The 21,636-nt window shown below is 34.7% G+C and overlaps 1 protein-coding gene across 2 annotated transcripts in view; it reads right to left on the bottom strand.

The window, feature by feature from the left end:
• Positions 1 to 1,056: 1,056 nt before the first annotated feature.
• Positions 1,057 to 21,636, bottom strand: part of LOC149800352 (uncharacterized) — a 42,560-nt gene continuing 21,980 nt past the window's right edge. For both annotated transcript variants that reach the window (XM_089959972.1, XM_089959973.1), the window contains exons 5-8: positions 8,780 to 8,981; positions 7,771 to 7,860; positions 5,544 to 5,636; positions 1,057 to 4,739 (exon numbers count right to left, since the gene is read on the bottom strand). In XM_089959972.1, the coding sequence (XP_089816098.1) occupies positions 4,431 to 4,739; positions 5,544 to 5,636; positions 7,771 to 7,860; positions 8,780 to 8,981 (694 nt within the window). In that variant the 3' untranslated portion in view covers positions 1,057 to 4,430. The remainder of the gene's footprint in view (positions 4,740 to 5,543; positions 5,637 to 7,770; positions 7,861 to 8,779; positions 8,982 to 21,636) is intronic.

Raw genomic sequence — 21,636 nt, 5'->3', positions numbered from 1 at the left:
TGTATTATTTAATTGTTCCAGAAGCCATCAAGTTAGGACAGACTGTAATGCTACTGTGTTAGTACTGATTGAACTGACACAGCTGACACAGCACAAGTCAAGAATCATGTAGCTATCTTTCCATGTGCACGCTCATTTGTTTGTTTTAAAAATCAACCCATGTAGTATGTCATCAACATCAGTATCAGTTTCAGCAAGTTCTTATGAAGTTTTGGGTTTAACTGGTTCAGCATTTAACTCTATGTAGATAATATAAGTTAAAGTTCCAAATGTGGTTGGTGGCAAACAAAATATGAATCTACCGTATTACATTAACTCAAGAGAGGCGCCATAAACAAACAGTTAGGACACTGATGGATCTGATTTTCTTTCCTAAACTCACTTTTAGAGAAACTGTGCTTGACGCTCGGGGTCAATGGTATTGCTAATACAGCAGGCGCCTTAGTAATAAACTGGAGGATAAACTGTATCTTGCTAATGAATAACAAGTCTTGTAAACTAAATTGTATTTGAAAAGTTTTTGCTTTTTTTCATTTGAACGTCGAGTCTCTGCTAGGTCTCTGAGAAGCGTAAGTGGAACATAATGTCCCATTTGTAAATGGCTGTTGTACACAAACAGATCAATAACCAAAATGCAAACACGCAGACAGAATGAAGAAAAAATCACTGATGTCCTTTTCAATATCTTCCTTTCTAATCCAAATTAATATTAATTACTACTGGAAACAAAACATCTTAAATACAGATACTAATTACTTTGAAGGCACTCTGTGACATGTTTGAAACTCTAAACTTTATTAATGACATACAACATTTTTAAATATTTTTAAAGTAAATGTAAAGGTTGATGAGGAGAGTTGTCAATGTTTGCTTAATTATCAAAATAATTCTTTAAGATGAAGTAATGTTATTTGCTATTATTTTGAAATAATGAAAACGACTGTGCCATTTTCCATTACACACACAAATATAATATCTTTCTTACACACACAAATATATATATCTTTCTTGTTCCAAATCTATGGTCTTAAACTAGCTGACAGAAAGCAAAGAAAATCAAGGTCAACAAATAATATATTTCACTACAATACAAAGTGGCAATTTATCAACAGCTGACAGAATTGTGAATTACATCACAGGTAGTTCAAATTGTTCTATCACAAGTCCAACATAGTAGGGTATTCCGGTTGACTTCCAGCAGTGTTCTGATTCAATTCCAATCCTAAATGATCTGATGTACCGATAGTCTGTGCTAACAGTGATCATGTATCAAAACATATATCTAAATGAATTCACAATAATCACAATAATAAATTCTCTGAAATTAGAACTATACACAACTAATACAATGATCCAATTTCAGATGTTTCTGATTTAAACACATTTAATATAAAGTCTAAACCACAATAAGAGGACTATCATGAGGGTCAAAAGTTTGTTTCCAGAATATTTTAAGTTTTAATCTGGATCAGGTCTATTACTAAAACTTTATATAAGAACCTGGCAAATATCAGGTAGACTGGGAATTTGTGAAGGAAAAATAAATGCCCTGAAGTCAAATCAAAGTAAACGTGTTTACCTACAAAAATAATTATGTTAAAATATAATCAAGAATCATAGACAAAATTAGCTATTTAATATGTTGTTCACAAAAAGAGACAGACATCAGGTAGACCCAAACTCTTAACTTCTTATCCTCAATTATGGAAAAGGTCAATCACATATCACAAATCTAATATATATATATATATATATATATATATATATATATATATATATATATATATATACACACAATCCATGTGACCAACATGAACTTAGCAGAATTCATCTTGTCAAAAGATCACGAATATAAGCCCTTCTTAAGAAAAAATAAATGTGCAGTGCAAAACGATTGCAGCCACGAAGGCATAAAATGGACAAATCTCTTAAGGACTGTTTTCCAATATATTAATGACCTGTATAAATTCATCCTTCAGTATCATGCTGAATAATTCAAGGGCAAACTAATACAATCCAGCAAAGATTTAATAATGTACATGGAAAGAGTTCAGCAAGAGACGACAATGTAAAGAAAGGTTATGATATAAATATATTTGCAAGATGATAACATACATTATGTTCTAAGGAAGTGGTTACCTATTCCGAGGTAAAGCAGCAAATCAGTATCTTGGGGACATTCTGGAGGGTCACCAGGATAAGTTTTAATGGGGAAAAAACTTATCAAAATGTGGAAACGTGGTCCCCAGGCTCAGAAAACCTATTTTAGGGTTGCAGCCAAAAAAGGTTCGGAACAACTGTTTTAAGGTGAACAGAGAGTATGTCATGTTTATTGTTTACTTGCCTAAATGTATGATATTTATCATCTAGAAGTATTTAGGATTCCAATAAGCCCTTACTTTCACATAGGATTTTATATTTCTAAATATATGATCTGGACTTGAAGATTATGCATGACTCTGCATCTTATTTTGTAGAATGAAACAAATATATGAACAATGATTGATCTTGAGTGTGTAGCAAATTTATGGAAAAAATTGCAGTGTGTAAAATACCAGGCAGAAGAAGCTTTCAAATGTCAGTTTGACTGGTTATCAAAAGTTATCAAGCATATTTATTGACTGAATGGGATTGATAATAGTTGGTATTGCTCTTTATATAAAACAGATCTAGAAAATGTAGTTCACCCTAATTAAATACATTTGTTCTTGATACTGATATTTCATTGTGTTTGTCAGGCTACAAGACATTTCATCTTTTTTAAACATTATTCAGTTTCATTCACTGATGAATGAGAATCACCAATGTACATGTGATCCAAAAGGAGTATAATCATGTTTTGTAGTGTGCAGGGCATAATCATGGTTCATAATGTGTTAAATGTTTAATTAAATGTTTAAATAATATTTTGTTTTATTCCAAGATATATATATACAGAGTGTATGTGTGTCATTCTATATATTGCACACGACAGCTATAATTATATTGACTGAAGGAATGATTTCATTTGGAAACACAATGATATGCTACTGCTGGATGGTAGATCCTATGTCACTGGGCAAGATATGCTTACCCCACGTCTTCAACAACAAAAATGTCTGTCCTGTACTGTCAGGAATCAATCAGTTTATTTTAAATTCTCTATCAAATGCAGAGGGACCAAAGTGCAACCAAGTACATATCAATTATCAGTTACTGGGTCATAATTAAGGTGTAACCTGCGTATATATTTATTATTGTACATGTCATATGAGTTAATAGGCAAAAGGGTTCCAGGGTGTCCAAGTGGTGTTAGGCGCTTGCCTTTACTGATCAGTGATATCTTACCTCTGTTTGCATGGGTTTGAGTATCTGGATTGGCCAACATGGGTATCTGAGAAAGCTTGTCGGTGCTTTGGTGATTCTTCCCAGGGTTTCCCCAGGTTCTTGCTCCTTCCTTATACTGACCACCATGTATGGTCCATCATGCGCTGAAAAATGGCTTAAGCCACTAGCAACCATACAGCCATAATATGAAAGAATATACTATATTTAGATCCCAATGAAAGTTAATGTACATATCTTGTTTTATTTTGCAAATCAGACATGGTCCAATTGCAAACGAGACAAGAGTGAAGTAAAACATGTCATCATATACGATTAAACTGAAATCCACATTACAAATTTAATCTTTTTGACATTAAAACAAAGAAAAATAATATGAACATGACATGAAATTAATAAAACATAACACCAATGATATTACTAGCAGCTAATAACTAATTAGACAAATATATTTTAGCAGGACATCAACACGACAACAGAGCATGGTAGCACAAGGTACGTTTAAAAGGTTAAGTATTATTACTGGGTTCAATAAGTAAGAGTGCTATTTACACCATAATACCACTTTTCATTGTAGAGTTATATTTAATGTTAAATAACAGCTATCATGGTAACATTGAATTAAAAAAGGTTTATTAAATGGAGGCCAAAATCATATGGGGCAAAACAATGAGAACATCAGTATTAGACAGCAAGGCCTATTTTTAAAATTTATTTCCAATAAAAGGGAACTGGTGATAGGCAAGTGTTGTCTTGTTCATAATAAATACTGTTTTATATCCAGGATTCAATTTGCAAAGGAAATATTTGTGTATCTAACATATTTCCTAGTCATCATCATTTTAAGCGGTTGTATGCTAGATGTTTGTAATGTGAGTTTTTTTTTAAATGCACAGTTATCCTCTTACTACTTACAACTTATTATTGCCTTTGTCCTTGTTTAGGTCCTTGTGGAGTCTAAAAGTGGACTGCAGAGGTGGGTAAAGAAAGCACATATAATAATAATGATGTATCGAGAATATCCTGTACTCGTAAAAAATCTTGACTGATTTTTTAAGTGTTTGCCACACTTATTTGTCCTCCATCTACAGCATGTTTCTAGTATGCTAAAATGCTTCTGCCACCCCCTTTTTCATAATTTTCCCGCCCTCTTGTAGGTACACTGCAGGCCATACTACATAATTTATGTATAAACCGGAATTGTTGTAGCATGTAAACTTTGAAACGTCAAACTGATTCATTACTGGTTTCTTAGTATCAATGGTAATGCTCTTGTTCCCTTCGCCAAAGTCCAAATGCATCGGAGGATTCTTGTTGCACATGTACCAGCAGATACAGACACATTCATCAATGTATAAATTCAATGTACTGGACAAGTCTCTTTCAAGCTGATCTCGAAACTTGTGCTTGACCTCCTAAATGATAAGAGAATAATCTCTGTAGCCAAAATTCTAAGCCCAATGTGTAGACTAACAAGTGCATGAACCAGACTGTCAGAAATTAAAGAAAATACATTTACAAATGGGATCAAAACCAGTGACATTCATGCAAGACTAATTGGATCTGCATAAATATTAGGATTGTTTACAAAGTAAAATTCTTAAGTAGTTGAACTTATTGTTGGAGAAAGTCTCTTCATGACCAATGCCATACACACACACAGATATATATATATATATATATATATATATATATATATATATATATATATATATATATATATATATATATATATATACACACACAGACAGACAGACATACAGATACAGACCGACAGAGAGATAGAAATAGAGACAGAGAATAGGAGAGTATGTTCTAGACTCCATAATGGCAGGATCTCCTCCCTATATTTAGGACATTGTAATCTTAGTTTGAAAGGAATGTCTATTTTCAGTGTGTCCAATCTTGAATACTGAAATTATCTGCAAGGATTTTGTTTTAAATAATGTCCGTGAATGTGGAAACAATGTCACATATTAATAAAATTGTGAACTAGTCTGTGAGGAATGCTGACATGAAAAATACAGAAAGCAGACAAATAAATATTTTCATTGAAGAGTCTTGGCAAACAGTTCTTATGGAATGATATGTTATCTTTCCGATTGTTTTATGAAAGACATTTGAAAATAATTACATTAGGTTTATTTTGTAAATGTCTAATTTGTGTTTGTATTGCAAAGTATTACATTCGGTTTGTACATCCACAATATAAACTTTACCTCCTGAATGCGAGAGAGATTGCTCTTTGACTTTTTCTTTCGATATTCCCAGATTTCCTTCTCAATTTCGGTAAGTTCTAGCTCGCAGGAGACCTACAGAATATGCAAAGGTATGTCAGACATGTAACAAAGCACTTTAACATACAAATCAAACCTTTCAATAGGAATGGTTTATATAAGCTCCTTTGCCGAAACAAGGAATCATACATAAACAAAAGTACTATAAATCAATAAAATATTGCAGAAAGTAACAATATCTGCCTGAGCAAGTATATACTGTCATTTCAAATTTTTGGGTGTGTGCATGCGATTGGTAAAATCAGCTCAGTGTTGTTTTGTATTTCCTCCTTCCAATATCATTTAATCTCCGAGTTTTTTGTTTTGTTTATAAATTGTCTTGCACATATTTAGACAGACTTGTGTGTCTTATGAAAGGTTATATTGCTTCAAACCACATTTCAAAGACAATACTTATACAAGCAAATATTCATCAGGGAATGGTAAAATTGATTGTTTGTTTGACTTTAACTTCGTGAAATGCTTAGAACAGTTTCTTAAAATTATAACTGTCTAGAAAACAGATAAAGTAAATTAAACTCCATTTCCATCTCACCTTCGTGGTGTTTGTAACGTGTAAAAGGTTCACCCTAATGTTTGAGATTGATCTCTAGTGATATATTCATTTTGGTGATCATAGACTGTTAAAGATGTAGAAATTAATTACTTTGAACTAAAGTATAGTCTTTATGCAATATATCATATACATAGAGCAAAGATTAAAATATATTACACACATGAACACATTCGAATCTAAAATCAAATACAGAATGTGAGTCAAAGTTAATATAGACTTCATCGATATGTGTATATAATACTTGATAAAATCATCATAATACATTTATGTTTGCCAGGAAGCCATTACATTCTCAAAAGCTGACATTAAGGCCTATCACGATAATTTTATAGTCAATAGGGATCATTTTTTGTCTGTAAAATCAAAACAAACAAATATAGGTATATACACAGAAATGATTTAATTTTTTTAATTTGACACGTTTAAGATCTATAGCCTTATTAAAACCACACAGTTGTACTAAACATATATCATTAAATATGCCTTCTACTTTGCTGTATCAGGACAATGGACAGGATTAATTAGAGCTGAAGTACTAGATAAAAAGTAGATAGTAAGGCATGTTTATTGAGATCAGAAAATCGCTCTTGGAGATTTAAAACAACTTATTGCTGATTGCGATTAAAAGGAAATGCCTATTTGGCACAGTATACAAGAAACAAAAAAGGCTGATCGGATTCAAATTGTGTCATCTTCCTTCATCTCGCTAGTATGGCTGATGAGGGTTGGTATGCTCATCAGCCATACTACCGAGATAAAGGAAGATGACACAATTTGAATCTGATTAGCCTTTTTGGCCTATTGTATTTCTAATACTAGCACCTTAAATGAAGGGATGGAATTGTAATTGCCTTATCACATACAAATCGAATACAGGAACTAACATAAACAGCATTAAATTGTTAGTTACAGTAAAATGTTGAGTGACCAAATTTCTTGTCAAATGTTTGGATCTACATCCCACATGTATTTTCTGCATTATACATTTATATTCTAACATGTGGTTGACAGTAGTACTATAGTTTTTGAGCTTTGTGTCTGAAAACATTTGCTGGAGACCTTAATGATGGAACTGCATCCAACAAGTGACGAATGATAAGTGCTTTGGTAAGCTTTATTGCTGTAGATTGTCATAAGAAACTACATACTTGTTGGAGGGTGCTCCAAGTGGCCAAGTGGTCTCAAGTGCTCATGGTTACGGATAACAGCCATCTCACCGCTGTCTGCATGGGTTAAAGTCTCTGGTTTCGTTTATGTGGGTATGTGAGAAAGCTTGTCTGTAGCTACCAGTGAGTCGGTGGGTTTTCAGGGGGTTTTCCTCCACCAGTTATACTGGATGCCATGTGTAGCCTATGTTGTGCTAAATCCCTTATCAACAACATACATGTTGGAAACATACACTTGTTTCATTCATATGTTAATGTTTTCTTGTCTCCACTAACAATAATTCAGGTGCATATAATGCCGTAAAAAGTAGTTCCAGTCACTATGGCTACAATGATATGGAATAGATAAAACACCAGTGGTTATTATGACATTTATTGAGGTCATGTGTCAGTTTTGAGTACAGAAATTATTTTAGTGGTTTCATACCTCGCCAGATAATCCAACATAAAAGAGCATGGCTTGTCGTAGAGTTTCTGCACTTTCTTTCCTTGATGAGATACATATGTCATACGCTTCCTGTGAAAAGAATGATATCTCACTAATATTAGTGCAATGAAGCTGGCATCCCAATCGATGACTTTTAAGAATATAAAGAAATTAATATTGTTAGATTTTAAGCATACTGGTATTTCCGTAGTTTCATCAGTATTTTGCTTTTGTCTTTTGTATAGAATGCTACCACACTTGCCATGTAAACATACAAGGTTTCGAATACCAATGTTGGTATCTGATCTGATTGTTAACTTATTCTTTAAGCTCTTGTGTATATCTCAAATCAATTCATAAATACTGCAGACAAATTGTTTAGGATGGTAATCATTGGATTACATCTTGCAACTGGCTTGGCAGGATTGCATAACTAGTGTAGGAAGATGTTTGGCCAGAAAATGCAGACCTATGATATTCACAGACAAATATGAGAAGCATTTTAACTCAACAAAAAATGCCATATGGGTGAGAGAAATATATCGAAAGACAAGGTCGACGATGACAAATGAAACTCACACAAGGTGCGTGATGATACAAACTTAACGGTAACTTATCGGGGCGGGGTGGTGTAGCAGTGAATGAGATAACAGCCATAACAAATGCAATTTATACTTCATGTACACAAAATAGGTCTCACTACTAGTTCCAAACATAGCTGTTTATGATATTCATATCTACGATAACTAATATATATATATATATATATATATATATATATATATATCATTCTAATATTCATTGGGGACGTCTTGTGCAGTTGCAACAATACAATAAAAATGAATTTTGTTTCGAGCTTACTTTTGTTTCAAAGTCAGCCAATAAGCGACATTCATTCTTTTAAAAAAGGCATTAAACAGTCTCATTGTACAGCTCAGATAATATTTCATTGCTGAGCACTGAAATTTAATGAGCAGCAAGAACAAAGCTAGCTCTACTCCATTCTAACCTTTAGAATATGTAGAAGTAGATTTACAGCCTGGTCCACCTGTTTGCCCTGAAATTTTATTAATTTATGAAAAGCGAGTGTCCACTCATTCTTGTAGAGCTCAGTAAATTTCTCCAATAGGTTTTCGGGACTGTCAACATCACTCAGATCTGTGACATCTGGATTGTTGTTGGTGACATTTATCGCTCCTGCGGCCCTTAACCTACATCAAAATTTTTAAAATGTTAATTTAGAAGTCTATGAATATATGCATATATCTATCTAATTATGCATGCATGTATGTATGTTTGATTTATATATGTATGTAACATAGGTTTTCATTCTTCTGACTTCTACTTTTAGTTGTCTTCCATCCCCATGATGGTATAGTTGATTCCAACTAGCACTGTGACTGGTACCTTTCACAGCATCAAAAATAAATGTCAAGGAACAAATCAACACCACTTCAACTACCTTCTCTCCAGTCGACATTCCGGACATGTTTGCAAATTTCTTCCATGACAAAGTACAAACCATTAGAGATAAGCTTGACACACACCACAATTTCAATTGACTCGTCGTCACCATACAGTTGGGATACAGAATTTGAGCGGCAACCATTAGCAGCATTTGAACCTGTCTCTACTGATTTTGTGAACTTGATCCAATTCCACCATCACTGCTGCTTGAGTGCTTAAATCCAGTATTGCCTTCACTAACTGATGTTATTAATACCTCTCTCTCATCCGGGGAATTACAATCATTTTTCAAAACTGCCTTTGTAAAGCCTCTGCTGAAGAAACCAACACTAGACCATAACAATTTAAAGAACTACCGCCCAGTTTCTAATCTCCCATTCATATAAAAAATCTTAGAAAAGGTTGTTCTATCCCAGCTTGCATCTCATCTAAATTCAAACAGTCTTTTTAGCAATGTACAATATGCATATCGCCCTTGCCACAGTACTGAAACTATTCTTCTAAAAGTAGTTAAGGGCTGTTCCAGTAAAACATATACCCCCCGGGGGGAAGGCACTTTCACATTCAACCAACCCACAACAGAAGCAATTTAAAAAAATTATGATCCACCGTCAGATGTGTTTTAATCGAGAAACACTGCCCCCTACAGAAGTATATTTTTTAATATAATTTCTGGATATGGGTTAGTGGGCGGTAGAAGCGATTTTAATATTGGGTTGGGGACTGACGTGATTTAAATGACAGCTAGCTGCAGGTAATCTACTGAATTCTTATAGATCATATAATCTACTGCATATTTTTATTTTTATTCATTCATTATAATCAGTCTTTTGTCCTTTTGTTTGTTTGTCTGTCAGCCAAGTATGTCTCTGATACTGTAAAATCACAAATTTTCATGGTGGCTTATTATTTGTAGATGTCATTGATCAGTCCCTTAATACCTACTAATTTAAAATCCATGAATACAGATTTTATAATAGATATTTCTATTCTAATACAGAAATCATGAATTTGTATCCTTACTAAACTCTATGTTTACTAAAGTGGTCACTATGTCTTGCTATTTTTCTTTGTTCTCAGGCATGCTGCTTTTGATTAGAATAATAGTTAAATCTTGTATTGCTTTAAATGTGTGGTCAGATTCTATGATTCATTGTTATTATTTTTCCCAATAAATGTTTTGGTAAACTTATATGATTTGTCAGAAAAAAAAAAAACAATAATGCCTGTGGAAGTGATGTTGCATCATTTGTCTACTTTTACACTATATCATTTCTTGTAAGAACATCTTTTTCAGTTACGGATGTCTTATTTTTATGCCTTGTTGCAAGACTAATATAAAGTTATAAAAAAAAAATATAGCAAGTCAAACTTTTTTATATCATAAGTTAGATTTTTAAAAATGGATGAAAGTCAAGGAATCATTTTTCCCAGAGCACTCATAAAATCAATGTCATTGCAGTTAACTGTATTGTCAACAGCATCATCATCATCACTGATGGCCTAGCAGTAACATTCTGCACTTTCAATCCAGCTGTCACAGGTTCTATCTCCCACTTCTAGTCTTTCATATGAGACTTATACCTATGGCCTGAGGGGCTTTCATAGCAGAGTGGTATAAGATGCTTGTCTTGTGATACAGATCTTAGGGGCTTCCATGGCAGTGTTAAAAGATGCTTGTCATGTGATTACTTGCCTCTAATGTGTAAATGAGAATGTTGCCAGTTACTTGCGGAAGGTCCGTGGTTCTACATAAGTGGTGTTTGGTGTCTCTAAAGTACTTGGATTTTCTTCAGCAGTAAAACTGGCTGCCATATATAGATTTTCTTCATCTGAAAATGGTGTACAGGCCATAATGATCTACTGAAACCCTGAGATCTCACGGCTAAATGACTTTAGCTGTTGGGGATAAACGTCAAATCAACAGAGGCTCCATGTCCCCAAGTGTACTAAGGTGCTTGCTTTTACATCACTTGCACATCTCACAGAGTGAGTTTGTGTCACAGATCAACCAATTTAGGTTGGTGGTTTTTCGGGGTTCTTCCTCCACCTAATATATTGTTAAGAAATCACAAAAAAAAAACCAAATCAAACTACACTAAATCAACCAACTAATCAAATGTGGCAACAGCAGCAAAGGTACTAGTCAATCATTTTTGCCACAGCTGTACGAGTTTAAAAATTTGACTCAAGTAATTTTTGTAGACGTTAGAATATCATCAATTATGCCTTTCTGACAGTTACCTAAAAGTCATCATCAGTTGGTGCAAATGGATTTTTCATGGTAAGCATACGAGATGGAAAAGCCTTGAGCAATTCTGCATCACACACTGCTGACAAGTTTACATTTTAGCTCATTTAAATTTTCTCTTAACAATGTTCATTGTTCCAACTAGAACTGTTATAACTTATTCAAGCTATATTCACCAATATCTGGAGATATGCATCTATAATAAATATTTGTAACAAAGTATGAGAATGCATCAGTGTTTTTCAATGATGCATTTGAATTGAGCAACAACCACAATCAACAAACCAAGAAATAAAATTATTCACATCTCTCAGGCAGAAGTAGGGTATAATCATAATCTGCCAAAAGACTTTTAAATTTGCCAAATATTTTTTCCAACCATACTGATTCAGTGGACATATCACCAGAATGGGCAGAAACAGACCAGAAGGTTAAAATCGATTTGATACAGCTTTTAAGTAGCTAAATTCATATTGTTTTAGTTAACTGTACACCCTCTTTATTGTCTTCCTTTTGATGAAATTTCTTACTGAAGTTAAGAAAATAATGTTGCACACAAAAAAAGAGGCACACTTCTACTCATTAATGTTTTTATTATACTTCTCCATTCCAGCCTGTTCTTATGATCTTGTCCCCCACATACTGTTTGTCTTGTTTATGATGTGTATGTAAATTTCTCACTTACTTTTCCTACTACTATACAAATGTTCTGTGAATATGCATATCGGTGTGAAACACAAATGGGGAGACTAAATCCAAGATTGAAAACCTCTACATTTCTGGATGCATTCTGCTTGGATTCCATATTTCTGCACAAAACTCAGGACTCTCTGTACTAATTCAGTTCCCACTGTAAATTTGTGCAAACACCATGATATTAAAATTCAGTAACTAAAAATTTTGAGTGCTCATGATCAAATTTATATCAGCATAGACACATCTATGATTACAGCTTTTGTGAAAAGAAAACCATAACAGCTGCACTATTTTCTGGATCTATACAAATTTGAAATGTGTGCTTTCAATACTGTACCAAATAGTCAGCTGCTGATTTCAGTAATGTCCCTCACCTTTTCAGTTACAAGTAGGACAAGCTCTCAAAAGATTGTTTTAACTATAATCTTACTTTCATTATCAACCAATCAGGGACAGTCAAACCCATATATACTCTATTTTATCTTCACTGATTTATAGTATGGTTATCGTTCTTTCACATCTGTAGTAATGTGAGTCCTTTAACAACTCTCAATAGTTGTAAGCCTTTTTCGACCATGCTGACTGAACACACTGTAAGATAATGTTCAAGTAACAGAAATACCATGGGATAACCAGGGAACAATAAAATTGAATAGTCAAGTTATCTCCCCTGCAGGGATGCTGCCAGGATTTCAGGATTTACTCCAAGTTTTGTGTGTGAGTGATCTCCAATGAGGAAGTGGTGGCAGGATGAATAGCCATTGTTAAATATCTCCCTAACACTTAAATATCTTTCTTACTGTTCCACTCTGTTAAGGCTCTACTGAAATCAAAATTCTCTAAGAGATATCATCTCTAGTTGTATAGTGATTATTACTGTGATGTCATTGGGCATGATCACGTGGTTGTGGTGGGGTCTTGGTTGGGAGGGCATAAAGACCATAGGCTTACTCCATATTTGACAGCTAATTATGATGTTATCAAAAGAATTAAAAAATTTCTAACAATTCAGTTGGACTCGGATACTTGATTCATAGTCAATGAACAGGTTCTAAAATTGATGTTTATTTTGGAGCTATGTTCCTCCATCACATTCAAGATTTGGATATGCCAAAGGTGAAATTGGTACAGTTGCATCCGACACTACTACCGAAGCTACTTCAAATATTATTTAATATGAGACTTTAATGCAAGAATTCGTAGCTTCAGTGATTTTTGGGTTAAAAAAATTATTTTTTTCTCAAACTCAATTTGGTGCAAATTACATTGTTTTTTTAATGATACAGTGAGAATTCTTAATGTGTAAAAATTGCACAAAAAATGAATGTCAGATCATAAAATTACTACCACTGGGAAAATACTAATAGGAATATACAGAAATAATGATATAATTATTTAAGTAGAATATGTGGTGACAATACGAGCGCTAGTTCTACAACTTTGTGCAAAATACATCTTGTACAACTATTCTGTTGTTTCCAACAACACTGTAATATGGCAATAATTTCTGTCCACTTTTTACTTTAGTCCCTTGCTAATTAATAGTTTTAGATTTTACAACACTAAGCTCATTTTACCTTTTGACAATAACACATCATTACAAATATTTAGATTGCAAGAAAATAGAAGTTACAATTTTATTAAAAGCACTGATACCAGTAAGACTAAAGGAGATGGTAAAAAAAAAAGAATCAGGATGAACAGATTAGTAGTGTAGTAAAGAATCCATATATCAGAATGACATCAAGTATTTTTTCATCATCAGTTAATGATACCGCTTAAAAATGTATTGTACTAGATAATAGACTTTTTTAGTTATCCATTTTGCAATAAAAATACCAAATGATGGCTTGGAACTAAGTGCCAAAAGGTCTGCAGAAAATACCACCATGATCCAAAGATACATAGGAAGAACCGAACACAAACAGGGCAAATTTTATCCATCTTGCTTTGAGTTTACACAGATCAGTCAGTCTCTTATGTTTAATGTCATTTAATTTTTGCACATAGAGAGCATGTACATCAGTTGGTCATACATCTGCATGATATAAAAGTTTGTCTTTTTATTCTTTTGTTGCCAAAGTGGTTTTGCCAACTAGAGATCTACACACACTTAATTATGTTGTATGGGGATTCTCTGATGTTCCCTATGAGCATTAATCTGTTAATTGTTTCTGAATTTAATATGATCCTCCTCCTCTGTGTATGAATATTATTCTGTGCTGTGAACTCCTTTCATTACCTGCTGTCTGAAACACATATGCATAAGTAGCTTGAACACGTTACTGTTCTTTATGGTTGTGCAATTTTCAACATCTCACATGTATGGCCCCACGGGTATTCTCTTTTGGATATCTCTGTTCCACAAAGAAAAGTTCTGAACCAGAGGTCTCGTTAGGATTTTAAGACTAAGAGTCCATGGCTCCCATTTTGGTAAAAATATCCCACCATTAAAAGTTGCAGACCCCTCTCAGAAAACTATGCGAATTATAATAACTATTGGTTGCCATAGAGTTTAATTTCTACATTCTTTATAACACTGGCATAGCTCTTGCTTATCCATCAGAGCGAGTCTGAATTTTTTTCGATCCAAAGACGGTTTTATTCAAAGCACTAAGCTAGGCATCACACACTTGGCTATTGTCCCTTCCAAACTATCAGTTCTAGCAACTTTAGCACTCTCCTGAATCTCATTACAATCTTCGTCAGTTTGCCGTTGAACCCCAAAATTCTCATTCAAGTCTAAGTCTCATATCATGATTCCGAGGTCATGTGCACTGCTTATTCCGTTACACTCGGAAATGAACACAATAATGAAAGCTAAAGTTGTTTATTTGATGTACTGTTACAAATAACCACATGTACATCTCTGGGTATTTCTTCTCTGAATTCAAGCACTGTAAATATCAGTATATTTTCCCACTCAGTTGCCAGTCAAAGCCTTTGATCTTGCCGCTTAGCTATTGCAGCATGTTCTTTTGATGTACTCTTATAATAGTGACGACTGAGGGGGGGGCTTTCAACCACTAAATTCTGTCATTGTAAATATCAGCACAGCTAACTGATCAACACATTTTCCTACTATGCAGGTGACTGAAGCAGGACTGGCAAGTCTCTGAATTTTACCGCCCACCTAAATAAAAAAAAAATGGCGTCCAAATATGCGTGATTATAAGCGCTTCCGAGACTTCTGTCAGTTTTCAATAACATGAACTCTGCCAAAGATTCACTTCCTTGAATCAGTGTTTTGCTGCCTCTTATGCTAGATTATTCTCTTCCATAATGCTGTATTAGGGTTTTAAGTCCAACATTCCCATAGTCTGCTTGTTTAGACATGGGTACCTTAAATAAATATAACCGGCATATTGTCCATCCAACACGTACATCGGACTCGCACTCAACGTCAATTTTGGGCTCAAAATCACACACTGGCATTTCCAGTGACATTTTCCCAATGTCCAACACACCGATATACATGAAATTCATTGTCATCATAGCTATCACCAGCCAGTATTTGCCGACTGAAAACGTCGTCTGATGACAAACCGTGTTGTGATTCAACCATTTTGGTTTCCTGTGTGGCCTTTATTGGAAACACGCATATGTAAAACTTCCACGATGAAATTAAGGCTAAAACTCCATAAAATGCTTGTTCCAGGGCCATTGAGCCAATCAAATTTAGTTTGACAGCCATTCTTGTCGAACTGAAGTATCCAGATATCTGGATGTCACATCAAGTGATTTGAGACAGCTGCGGCAGCGTGAATTACATCATGAAATGCACTTTTAAGTTAAAAGTTTAATAAAAATTGCATCCTGTGCAAAGCACATTTTTTATTTCCGCAATGTTGATGTAATTTGCTGAACGCGTATCACTGCTTTAAAAGTACACGAATTCGTACAAATTACGTGTACTGGCATCATTTTCTGACCCAATGTTTTATTCACGTTAGACCGCTATGAGGGGTGTTAGATGCGATTTTAAATATATATTCGTTGTTTTTTTCTTTCTTTCTGACAACCCCACCAGCGATTTCTCATTTTGTTAACACAACCCACAACAGAAGTGATTTTCCTAACCAACCTTCCACTGTCAGAATCAAACTAGTTCGAAACACAACCTCCTACAGAAGTTATTTTGAAGTGCTGTCCCCAGGGAAGATATATGTTTTACTGGAACAGCCCTAACGACATTCTCTCTGCGTTGGATAGCGGAAAAATTACATTCCTCATCCTCCTTGATTTGTCTGCAGCATTTGACATTATAGACCATGATATATTACTTCACCGTCTCCAGCATGTATACAGCCTTACTGTAGTTAAAGTCCTACTTGGTCAACAGGACACAAATTGTATCTGCAAATCGAATACACTCCAGCCCAGTTGATCTATGTTTTGGTGTTCCACAGGGGTCTGTTCTTGGACCTGTTCTCTTCATTCTGTACACTCAGTCGCTCTCAAGTGTCATCAATCATCATCCAGTGTCTCACCAATTGTACTATGATGACACCCAAATATACAAATCTAGCCACCCAACTGAAGTTGATGCTACCATCCAAGGTGTAGAGATGTGCATTTCTGATGTGAAATCATGGATGACTTGTAACAAGCTGCAGATGAATGATGATAAAACTGAGGCCATTCTGATAACAATACAAATACTTTCTCATTCATATCCTTTACCTCAAACAATAAATATCAGCAACACCAACATTAAATTCACACAATCAGTACGAAACCTAGATGTTACTCTGGACAGTACTCTCACAATGCACCAACATGTCATGAACATGTGCAAGCCTGCATATCTTGAGCTGAGACGCATCAGCTCAATTCGCAAATATCTTTCAGTTAATGCTACTAAAACACTTGTGTGTTCATTAGTACTTTCAAGACTGGACTATTGTAACTCAATTATGTCTGGTTTATCTCAATATCTGCTCCAGAAACTTCACAAAGTTCAAAACACAGCTGCTTGGATCATACTTAGAGTACCACGATCAGAGCACACCTCCCCGCTGCTCTGTACCCTACACCGGCTATCCATTCGATCCAAAATCAAACACAAAATTTGTTCTCTGTGCTATGTTTCACTGTCGAACTCTAGTCCAACATACCTATCCGACCTCACCTGTGTGTACACACCAGCAAGATACTTACGCTGCTCTTCTGACAATCGTTTACTCATTATTCCCACTATGAAAACAAAGTCATATGGACAGCGTTCTTTTGCATACCAGGGCCCAGCAACAAGGAATGAATTGCCCACTGAACATAGACAGTTAGTGAAGGCAATACTGGATCTAAGCACTCAAGCATGAAGCTTTGAATTTTGCCATCGTTTATACATTATTTGTTTTATCTAATACATTTCTCAAGACAACTATTATCCACTTCGCATTGCTTTATTTACAATCAATAAATTAGATTTTGACAAGCGGCTTCACTGATGATTTTACTATCCAGAGCTGGCATTGGTATGATTGAGAGCAAATTATTCATGGAAACCTCAAGGAAGACCCCAAACAATATGAAGCCTTGGGTGGCTATTCTTGCCGAAGCACTGCTTTTGTAACTAACAATGATAATGTCATGGGTCATATGTGCCCGGATCGATGAGGTAAACCTAACGATGTCCAGTGAGATATAGCATACAGACCCTCTGGGTCCTGTACTTAAGATTTGTTCATTCCATGAAATTTCATTATTACTGTTAGGTCAACCATGAAATGTGCTTATCATTTATATGCCAGCGTAGATAGGATTCGCTTGCTTCAGTTTTGATAATTTCTTACTATGTAAAGAAATGAATCCACTATCAAAGATCTTCTGTGATTAGAATGCCAAGTCAGCAATAAGCCTTTGAACCTTGTCCTCTTCACTATCACACAAATATGTTTCCAACGATTCTCCTATATCTTGCCTGGTACAGCCTTTTTAAGTCTGAAAAAGGCTTTCTGAAACTAGATTGTTACTGCTTCATGCAGGTTTTATTCATTTCAATGTATTGACCACCCAAGTGCTCTTGCGAAACTGTAACAAAACCTTGGTGGACTTTGCTTCTGTGTATCACAAGCCACAGTTTTAGGATCTGCATTTGAAATACAAAGATGTTTTTAGTTCTCCTGTTTGGTAATATCCTTGTACATTCTGTTTACCTGTGCTCAGCATTTGATTCTTTTTTTTAATTATTTTTTTAAACTTTATATATATATATATATATATATATATATATATATATATATATATATATATATATATATATATTGTGCTAAGTGCTTAAAGTACTGGGCAAAACCAGCTCAGTTAGACGCACATCAAAATCTGGATTTTTTTAAACCCTGGGGGAAAAGTGTGCTGGGATCAGACACAAAAAACAGGACTGCCAGTCAACCGGAAATATATATGGGGGGGGGAGGGGATATATTTGATAATTTAGCACTGATTCAGGAACAAAAGTCATGTGGCAACAACAGTGCTTCTCGAGCCATCAGATATCATTATGGCTGCTGTGACACTCATGTGGATTCTTCAGGTCAAATTCATAAAAGAACATGATATAACTGATGCTTATATAATCGTTATTTTTACACTCGTTCCACTGAAAACCACCAACAGGTATAGGCTGCATCTTTGCACATTCATAAAGGTTCATGTATAAGAACACATGGTGTAACTTTTGGGAATGCAGGATCTATCCATCCACACCTGGACTGTTAGTGAGCTTAGCTGCAACTCGACACGGAGATACTGAAACGGATTCCACACTCAATTTATGTGAAAAGCTCCAGTTCCAGTGATTAAAAATAGTGCATGGGATTACACTTGTACACATGAAGTTTTGTATATAAAAGATCTCAAATATGTATTCAAGCAGAAGCACACAATAACATAGATATACTGACCATGATAATCACTCATGCTTTGTATTTGAATGCTGACGAGATGTTTTTTTGCGTATTCATAGTCATCGGCAGAAATACCATCACTAGGCAATAATGAATGAACTGCCTTGATCTGTGGTAATGGTGTTTCAGTTGGTCCCATCCGCTCATATACTCAACTTCTAATTTATCAACTTCAATTTGTCAGGTTTGTGACACCATATAGACTGGTGATTTTAAATCGATCACTGGATCCCATTGTAAGGTTACTGACTAACCTGTACAGGCTGAAATTCAGAAACTGCAGTGTGTCAAAGAAATGATGCTGACACAGCTTAAACCTCATATTTTGTTCATATTGTTCAGGATTATGATTATTGGCGCCACTGATGATCCCTAGACTCCTTGTATAATCAGGTAAAGATCATACCCACACAGGTTATGCACAGCTTGTGTTTTGTAAAGGGCACAACAGTAGCAAACAGCTCTCCTGGTGGTGTGAGAGGAGTTATTCAATCTCCTCAAATATTTACGACATTATATGATACCATAATATCAAAATGGCAAAACCTGTAAATATAACAGTATAAATCTGGGACAAAATTGAGACATTCGCTCAGAAAACATCTGGAAATATTTGTTTTGAATAATAAGATTGGAGGATTACTCTGCTGGAAGCTATATTAGGAGTGTGACAGGTGAAAGAGCAATCACACTACTCAAAAGACAAGCCCTGGTTATCAACCGAAATTGGCAACTGTAGATTTCATGAGCTGTGTGAGGTTAATCTATACATGCCAGTAATGTGACAGTTATTGCAAACTATGGAATCAGTATCAAAGGGACTGTTGCAGATCCAGCGATTGGCCATCAAAATCGTTTGTGTTACGTCATTAGTAAGCCAACACGTAATGCTAGTACATGTGATTTACAATATTCCTAATTACATGCTCTGCTACAGAGCTTGTTAGAGTTCGTATATACACAGGCATACACCTTTGTGTCTTAATTTAATGCCATTGAAATATATAATACATGTTTATCTAAATGGGTTGTTGTGAGTTTAACACCATTTTTCAGTGCACGTAAAAGCTATGGGTGCTATTGGCAAGCTTTCCACATGGACTGAATACGAGAATTGAAACCACATTGAATGAGGTGAGATTGCAGTGATCAGTAAGGCGAGCGCTTTGTAATACTAAATCAATCCTCTCTCTAATTGGGTAAGAATACAGTACCATGTAGAGTAAGCTCTTCATTTATGGTAATCTAAACAACCATACAATGGTCTTGTAAAAATCAGACACCCAATAAAAATAATCAGTGACATTTAAATCATCAAACTCGTCATAGTATGCTCCACCAACACTCCTGCTTCTGTTCACAGCCTCAAATTCAAGACTTCTAAACATCTTGGATTTTGTTGTATATCTCAGCGTTGTTGTTTTGCTTCACTTGACTTGGAAAGGGGTTCACAAAATTTCTCATATTGTTTAGTGTAGATGTATAGTAAAACTCAAGGTATCCTTTTAATTGATTTGCTCACTACTGCATTAACTATCACTGGTGACGTATTTACTGTCTTTCTCACTAGGTGTAAATTTTCTGGAAACATATTCAAGTCATTCTACTCAAACTAGCTTTCTGCTTGTTCTCCAGCAAACACCTTATGCACAGCAAAAGTATGTATTATCGCCATATTTGGCAATAAATGGATTAAACAGCTACAGCGTTCAAAATTCATAACAATATCACACATTTAGCCTGCTAATAAATCAGTACTATCATTGTTTACTTCTGAAACGAATTTGTATTGACTTCCAAGATATTATAGTGGTATGTCAAAATTTCACAATCCTGGAAAATGGGACGATGACAGGAAAATTCCTAAGATAGGTCCTTTGTTATTGATTTTTTAAGGACAAATGAACATTAACAGACACTTTTAGTATTTACTACTATTTTCTTTAAAAGGTTAAATGAAAGCCTTTCATGCAAAAAGAATCTTTACATTTTGAAATGACAATAAATATCTGTAAAATTAGTTAATTTCAACCACATAAAACATTTTAATCATGGCTGGTGCTATTAGTTTTGAAACCAGAGGTAAATAAGGATGGGCTGATTGGAAAAAGAAATGCCCTGCTTGATAGTTCTGATCAACATTAACCAGATGAGAAAACTTTAAATTTACTTAAACTAAGTCTCCAGAAATGCATTTGCATTTGACATTCTTTTGTATGAAAGAAAGGGGTAAAGATAGGTAGACTTGCTTGCTCTCTCTCACACATTTATTCCACTGATTTGGGTGGGGATGGGTTAGGGGACACAAGAAACAGCCTTTAAGTTACTTCTAGCCTACCAAAGGTTTATTTGTGCTACTGATTCATATACAGCTTGTTACTTTCATTTTAAAAAACTCAACATACTTAGACCAAAAGCAAAACAAAACTTAGCAAGACAATTGAAGACCCTTCTTTGATGCCATAACAGAATTTAGATTCTGGAATATATTTAATGAAATGCACATTATTTTGAAAAACAAGTTTTGCTTCACACTATATGATC

Source organism: Sinohyriopsis cumingii, chromosome 5 (assembly GCF_028554795.1).
Source record: "Sinohyriopsis cumingii isolate HCF-2022 chromosome 5, ASM2855479v2, whole genome shotgun sequence".
NCBI lineage: Eukaryota > Metazoa > Mollusca > Bivalvia > Unionida > Unionidae > Sinohyriopsis > Sinohyriopsis cumingii.
Note: the sequence above shows the minus strand (reverse complement) of the source record. Positions and strands in the feature narration are given on the sequence as shown.